The 8,391-nt window shown below is 34.8% G+C and overlaps 1 protein-coding gene across 1 annotated transcript; it reads right to left on the bottom strand.

Moving 5' to 3' along the window:
• Positions 1–2,081: 2,081 nt before the first annotated feature.
• LOC109244688 lies at positions 2,082–4,111 on the bottom strand. Its single transcript, XM_019411821.1, has 2 exons — positions 3,817–4,111; positions 2,082–2,731 (listed from the first exon to the last, which is right to left on the bottom strand). The coding sequence occupies exon 2, from the start codon at positions 2,619–2,621 to the stop codon at positions 2,172–2,174; it is 450 nt and encodes a 149-aa protein (XP_019267366.1). The 5' UTR covers positions 2,622–2,731; positions 3,817–4,111; the 3' UTR covers positions 2,082–2,171.
• Positions 4,112–8,391: the final 4,280 nt, after the last annotated feature.

Here is an 8,391-nt window from a genome sequence, read left to right as displayed (position 1 = left end):
GGGGTCAATCAAAGTTCCATTATCAAAAATTACACCATGCAAATAAGGTAAAAATGATATTTTTGATAATATGTGAGCTGTTGAATCCGTTTTACACGAAGAAAAGTCAACTATATTGTAATAAAGAGGAGAACGACGTCCTAAATATGATTAAATTATTTGTTGAGAAGAAGTACTCTTTGGTTTGGCTATTTTTTGAACTTTAAACAACTTTCTTCTATTACTGTTGGAAAAGGAATTTGAACCTACGTGACACAGATTTTTTTGGGGGTTCTTGGCTCGACACGTTTTCCATTCCAGTCAACGTTCTTGCTTCCACTATTTATTAAGGAGATTTCTGGAACAAAACTTTTGATACAAGTTCTCAAAAAGAAAGGACATTAATTTTATAAAGGGTAGGAGTATTATTTATCTGTCAATACACGAAGATGAAAATTAATGGCAATGTCCGACTTGATTCATGCCTGAGCCTGACCAGTCCAAGAAAGAAAGATAATTCCAAGTGTATAGACAACTGATGTTACTTTTGGGTATAAACAGAGGCCATCAAGAATATATATACAAAAAATTTAAGTCTTAAAGCAAATAATTAAGATATGCAAAATACAATTCTCTCTTTTTTTTTATTGTTTTCTTATTAATTAACATAGTTAGTAGGGCTAAAATAAATTGGATAAAGACAAGTAACAACCTTTTTAAACACTTCATCTTTCGTTATAAATAAGAAGGTTGGCCCCTACCCCTATACTATTACCACCTGAAACTATAATTCTATATTGTCTCATCAACCTACCTCTATATCAAGCCATCTCCAACATTCATAGCTGCAACATCCTTTTAAATAAAGAAGGAAAAAAGAAATACCTCTATGGACAAGATTATGAAATCCCAAGTAATTGTAAAGCTTTTACTCATAGCCACCCTTGTACTCATAACTCCTCTACTATCCTCATCTCATAAAACTCCTTATCTTTATTTCATAGTTAACCTTCTCATCATCGCCTTAGGTGCTGAAGCTGGCCTCATTTCCTCCAAATCCCCACATGACAACACGTCTTCATCTCCTGATATTATTATTAAACAACCACAAATAATTTCCCCTAGCGTAGTTGAAAAATGTGTTACAAAAGTACTGGAGAATGATGCAGTGAAATTACTAAAATGTTCTTCAACGCCGAGCTTGTTTTTCATTGGTAGCGAGGATAGTGAAGCAAAAGATCATGAGGTCAAGAATTAGAAGATGAGGAGATTGGGGAAGTTAGTGGGCAAGAGTTGTTTAATAAAGCTGAAACATTTATTGGGAATTTCTACATGCAGTTAAAAATACAACGAGAAGAATCGTGGCAGAGACTTCATGATTTCTCTCAAAAAGCCTTTTAATTAATGCAGTATATTTCGTTGCTTCTTAGTTTAAACCAGGTTCTTTTTTTTTTTTTTAAATCTTTTTTGTGGGTTATTAGGTGTTGAATTTATTACTTGAAGGGAGTAAGATTTATTCAGGGAATTACAAGTATCTAGCATTGTACATCTGTATAAAAGATAAAAAGGCAGATTTAGAATGTACTTAGAGCCCGTTTGGATTAGCCGGTAAAAAAATGCTTTTAAGTGCTGAAACTTGTTTTATAATAAGCAGTTGCCTGTTTGGATAAAAGTGCTGAAACGTTTAAAAAAATTGTTGAAGTGTTTGGTAAACAAGTGCTGGTAAGAACTTTTTTCTGTTAAAAAAGACAGAAATATCCTTAAAGCTGTTAACATTATAAAAGGAGCTGATTACTACAATATATTTGATTCATAATTAATGCAAATAAAAATAATTTATATTTTAATTTAATTTCAATTTAAATGATTACTTAAGATGTTTTTTTATTTGTTTGTCAATTAAAAAAAAATTGCTTTGTGTATATCTGTATGAGAATCTAATTGATATTTCTTCCCTTGGCTCAGACACTGCTGCAACAGTAGTCAATCACAAACTTAAATTGGTAATAATTCGAAGTCAATTGAAGTTATAGATTTGAATTCCATATTATAGTTACACTGATTTCTCAAATTCTATAGAATGTTAGGTCATTATATGCATATTTCAAGAGAACGAAACAAAATAACATTTCTCAATTGGAATGTGAAATAATAAATATTAGTGTTTTAAAAGATTCATACAACTACAAGTATCAAGCTTCACAAATTTCATTAGCAATCAAATCGCGGAGACCCATCCAAACAAGATCACTTTGCTCTTCCACATTTTTCGCATTTATATTGTTATTAGCTCTCAAAGATGTACCAACATCAGGATCAACAGATGGAACATATCTCTCATTCTCAACTGCTCGGAATGTATCATCCATATTGCATTTCTTTCTAATATAGTTATGAATGGCCATAGTAGCAAGTACGATGTCTCTTTGAGTGTCAATGTGATAGAAAGGCATGTCTCGCAAAATAGACCATCTTGCTTTCCAAACCCCAAATGTGCGCTCTACAATATTTCTACAAGAAGAATACAAATAGTTAAATTTTCGCGCTCTTGGCTCTCGCAATTGTCTTGTTGCGCCGCGGCGGAATTGTGCTAGGTGATATCTCACATTATCTCCTTTGTATGGAGCCATATATCCCTTCATGTGAGGATATCCTGCATCAACTAGATAATACTTATTTTCAATTGGACGTGGAAAGTTAAGTTCCAGTCTACGAAGGGCTTCACCAAATATACGACTATCATGCGCTGCTCCTTTCCACCCAGCCCATGCAAATGTAAAACACATATTAAAATCTAGGTTCTAGGAGCAAACCATTAGCAACAAACACCATACCCTACCTCAAAATATTTCATAAAAGAGCCAATAAAATCTTTGAAAAGCATGAAATCAGCATCTAGCTTATTTACAATTACTTTCCAGACAAAATTGTCAATTCCTCCAGATTCTTGTTCAAGAAATAAAATTGCTTGAGACCCAAAATACAAACAGTCCACCATCTTTGATAATGACCCCATGAGCTTACGATAGCAAGCACTATTGAAAGGAACAAACCAAAAATTGGACTCTACCTCAGCTTCGCCAACAAATTTTCCCATCTTATTAACATGGAATTTTAGTTTAATATTTATAAAATTCCATGTTAAGTTTTGAGATTTACAAGATCATTTACAGAGTTTCTGGATGATAGGAATACCCAAATACAAAGGTTGAGATGTAGCTAAGGAAGAGATGAAATTACAGGTAAAAATTTATAATTGCTGGTGTTCAAGGACTTGGTTTAGTAGAATCAAGGAAAGTCTTTCGTTTTTAAGTCCATGTCAAAATGTCTGAGTTTAACAAAAAAAAATAGGTATTGCGCCAACCTATAGCAATTCCAAATATGTTTTAATCAATTTAGTGCCGGCATTTAGATCAAATTGTGTTCATGCAATAAGAGGCAAGCTCTAATGCTAACTGAAGTTCTTATGCAGCAGGAAACATGAGTCATTCTGCAGAAGCTAACAGCAGACTGCAAAGAAACTAAAGAATAGCAACTGGAATAAATTCTTAGATTCAAGCAGAAAAGGAAAAAGTTGGAAAAAATAAGTGGCAATTGTTTCCTTTAATACATGAATTATGGCTCCTAAAAGTTAATCAAATATCTGAACTTGTAGCTTTGCATAAATCCTCATTAAAAGAAAAAACAAATTTCCTAAAACGATACCCTCCTTGTGTTCAAACTTCAAAGACTTAAAACCCAAGAAAAAGCCAAATAAAAAGGGGGTTTCCATCAAATTTAATCCAAAACTTTGAAAACATACTAGGAATTGAAATTCAACGGGAAGATTAAACTTACTGGACTGAAGATACTTCCAAATTGGAACTGAAGTTGGGGAGAATCTGCAACAAGAAGAGGAAGAAAGAACGCAGAGTGCAACAGGAAGGGAGAAAAGAAAGATATCGTATGTTTTAGGGTTTTTACTGAGGGGTAATTTCGGGATTAAGAAAAATTTCTCCAGGAAAATATGTTGGTCTAGCAGAAACAATTCGAGGATTTCAATTGATCCTTTCCGGAGAATTAGATGGTCTTCCTGAACATGTCTTTTATTTGGTAGATGGTCTTCCTGAACATGTCTTTTATTTGGTAGGTAATATCGATGAAGCTACCGCGAAGACTATGAACTTAGAAATTGAGAGCAATTTGAAGAAATGACCTTAAATCTTAGAGTACTGACTCCTAATCGAATTGTTTGGGATTCAGAAGTGGAAGAAATTGTTTTATCAAGGGATAAGAATGTAATATCATTGGTCAAAGCAATGTAGCTTTTAAGCCAATTTCGAAAAAGTTGGGTTTACCCAACTTCTTGCTTTTGGCTTTTTTTAAGTAGATTTTAACTTTTTTAAGCGCTTTTTTTGATTACCAAACACTACTAAAAGTTAAAAAGTGCTTAAAAGCTGGTCAGCCCATCCAAACAGGCTCTTAATGTTGTTTATTATATAATCTCAATTGGAGGAGTACCTATTGTAAATTTTTATTTACCGCATTAGCTTTTTCAGAGTTATAATTGCGCGGTTTTTCATGACACTTGCACATTATCATGCAGAAATTTTATATATATATATATATATATATATATATATATATATATATATATATATATATATATATATATATATATATATATATATATATATATATATATATATGTGTGTGTGTGTGTATTTACTTTTGCTATTTTCGAGGACTCATGCCTACTAAACAAACTGCAGTAAAGCGAACGAATTTACATTTGCATGTTCCGGTTATATTTTCTTTCCTTAGAAAAAAAATTACTTAAGGAGTGATGCAGCCATTAGCCGATTACCAAATTATCAATTGGGTATCAGGCAACTGAAAGCCCTACTAAAATATTAAGGGGTAGTTTGGTTGCTGGTTAGGGTTATGCAGGTATTAGTTATACATGTATTAGTTATGTAGGAATAAGTAATGCAGATATCTGGATTAGTTACACATGGATTATTTTTTTAATATTTAGTTTATTATATTAGAAATTGATATACATTATATAAATTTTGAAGTAAAATAATTATTTATTAATTTTGTTTCTAATAGATTGAAAAGAGGAAGAGCCTAGTAGTGAGGTATCAGTATCTCCATGCTTGCTCTCCAAAGGATTTGATACAGATCAATCTATCGAAGGAAGCCTTTATGTGTAAAGTGATAGGGGTAAATTTGTTAATTTTATATTTTATCCATGTATTACTAATACATGTATTAGTTATTCCATCTTCTACCCGCATAAAATAGTACACAGATTGACTCATAACTTAGACATGTATTATTTATGTAGAATTGCAAAATGACAACCAAACATGGTATTAGTTATGCTGAATTTTGTACAAAATAACTAATGGCTACCAAATATTGTATAAGTTATATTGCCCCCAATACATGGACAACTTTTCTCCTAACCAGCTACCTAACGAGGACGAAGATTTGAAGGGAAGATATCGGTTGGGAAATGTAGCATTCAATGAGCAGTCGTTACAAGGAATCTTTTCATTAATACCCAGTCGTTATTCAGCCATCAAGAGGGGTTTATTTCGTATTAAAGAAGGGCTTGATTTTGGGATCTTTTTCCCCTGAATAGAGCTATAAATACGAGAATTTATATTCATTGTAGACACGAAACATTCTGTGTACAAAAAAAGGCAAAACTAGCTCTTATTACATAAATCAATATTATTTACTTTGTTCTTCATATTGTTCTAGCCATTGCTTTCGGAGAAGCTCAGTCCATAGTCAGGGTTGTGTTTTCTTTTAATTTGTTTTCATTAACTTATTTCTGTTCTTAATTATTTTATATTATTGGATCAAAATAATTCACGTGTCTATAAACTACGATACAAATTCAATTGTACCGTTTTAGGGACAAACAGCTTGGCGACTACCGTGGGGCATAGATAATTGTGTTATTACTTTGATCCATTTATTTATTACTGACGTAGTTTGACACTTTTCTTCAGTAAAAGAAAAATCAGATATGGCAGCTAACGATGTGAATAACTCTTACAATGTTGGAACAAACAACGAGCGTGAGGATGTGTTCCAGCGTGATGATTCAACTAGTGAAAGTCGCAACGATAAAGATGAAACAACTCCGGTTCGCGAAGAACGAAATCCTCGGCATGTAAGAGTCCAAATCCTGACGATATGGACAATGAACGTGTTGTTGAAACGATCAAATTTTTGAGTGCACAACAAAACGGAAATTATGATTTATCTCTCACGACAAGATCGGGTGATGACGAAGTTGAAGCAGGCGCTTTTGGTTGCTTCCAATAACTCCAATGGGGGAGTTCGAGTTCCTCCAACGTGCCTAAAAATCAAACAGTGCAAAGACAGGCAACATCGCTTCAAGGGAGGAGTTCAGTTTTAATGAAAATGAGGTAGGTGGTGCAGGTAGTGGATCGGGGAATGAAAACAAAGCTAACAATCCTTTAAAAACTACGCTCATGAGATTCATGAGGGAAATGAATGAATGAAATGAACCAAAATACTAAAGAACTCCATGCTCGTATGGATCAGATCCCTAGATCACCACCGATGTTGAAGGGACTAGATTCAAAAAAGTATGCACAATTGCCGTTCAAACCAAGTGCGGCCCCGAAATTGCTTCTGAAAAGATTCAAGATGTCTGATATTCTGAAGTATGATGGGACTTCGAATCCACAAGAGCATATCACAACGTACATTACGACTGTAAAGGAAAATGACTTGGCCTCGCACGAGATTGAATCTGTCTTGTCGAAGAAATTTGGCGAAACCCTAACGAAAGGTGTTTTAACATGGTATTCTCTTTTACTTGAGCATTCGATTGACTCTTTTGAAATGCTTGCAGATTCTTTCATTAAAACTCATGATGGAGCAAGGAAAGTCCAGACTAGGAAAGCAGATATATTCAGAATCCCTCAAAGAGAGTCTGAACTATTGCGAGAGTTCGTAATCCGATTTCAAAAGGAAAGGATGATGTTGCCAGCAGTACCATATGAGTGGGCAGCTAAAGCGGGACCAAAGATCTCAATCCACTAAGCTTCGATGCTTCCTGGAAATTGAAAGAAAGCCTGTTGGAATTTAAATCGGCTACATAGGTATATGTCCATAATTGTTATGAATCAAACATCAGAATTGAGGATGATCAAGTGAGTTCTTCGGTGTCATCTAAAGGTCACAATCTCGATCTAAATCAGGAAAAGTTCAAAACTAATTTCGACGTAGATCGGAGGTCTTCCAAGAGTCGTTTTCACCCTTACAAAAGGGTTGATGGGCGTGAAAATAAATTATTTCAGTCATCGGATAGGTTTGCTTTTGATAGAAGGGTGGATCATGGTCGGAGTAGCAGAGCTTTACAGGAGAAGGGAACATCGGGGTCCCGGGATTCAGCATACCCCCCCCCCCCCCGTTATCCGATTATAACTTCAGTATCAGCTTAGTATAACTGGTTTAGGCTCTGAGAAACATTTAGGAGGCCAGATTTCCGAAATCAACTCGAACGGATCCTAGTCAAAGGGATCCTAATCTATGGTGTGAATTCCATGGAATGAATGACCACAGGATTGGGGACTGTCGGCATCTTCGTGAAGAGTTTGCAGCGTTATCGAAGAATAGTCACCTTAGAGAATTTCTAAGTGATCGTGCCAAAAGTAATTATGGAAGGAATCGAGATGTTGTGGGACTAGCTAAACCAACAACAGGGTCACCTCGCTTAACGATAAACATGATCTTTGTTGGTGATAAAGTAATTGGAGTAATATTTTCACAAGCAAAGAAGACAAAGATATTGGTAACTCATGGCAAGAGGATCCGAGAAGCATCAGAAGATGATGAAATCACCTTCATGGAAGAAGATATCTATGGCCTTCTTTTACCACACAACGATGCTCTGGTAATACCGCTTAATATTTTAGATTTTAAAATTATACGTGTGTTGGTTGATCTAGGTAGTTCACCCACTATCATTCAATAGAGAGTTTTGGAGCAAGCAAAGTTTACCGAAAACATTGTTCTAGCAACAAAGCTTCTGGTCGGGTTTAACATAACAAGTGTAACGACCCGAGGAAAGATTTTACTGCCCATGCATGTCGAAGGTATAACAAAGACCACTTTGTTCTAAGTGATAGATGGCGACATGGGATTCAATTGATCCTTTGAAGGTCGTGGATTCATGAAATGAAGGCAGTGTTATGGACTTACCACCAACTGCTAAAGTTCCCAACACCAGATGGGATCAAGAAAATCAGAGGTGATTAACTCGCAATAAGAGAAATAAATACAGTTACCTTGTCCAGTAGCAAGACAGAAGGAACAAACAAATAACAACTACAGGGATCGGTGCCCTCTTCCATCCCGATTGAAGGTTATGGAAAAGTC

Source organism: Nicotiana attenuata, unplaced genomic scaffold (assembly GCF_001879085.1).
Source record: "Nicotiana attenuata strain UT unplaced genomic scaffold, NIATTr2, whole genome shotgun sequence".
Classification (NCBI taxonomy): Eukaryota; Viridiplantae; Streptophyta; class Magnoliopsida; order Solanales; family Solanaceae; genus Nicotiana; species Nicotiana attenuata.
This window is presented reverse-complemented; position numbering and strand designations above follow the sequence as displayed.

Bases quoted from the DNA above. Each gene is read 5' to 3' on its own strand.
- LOC109244688 (XM_019411821.1), bottom strand. From the start codon at position 2,621: ATGAAGGGATATATGGCTCCATACAAAGGAGATAATGTGAGATATCAC.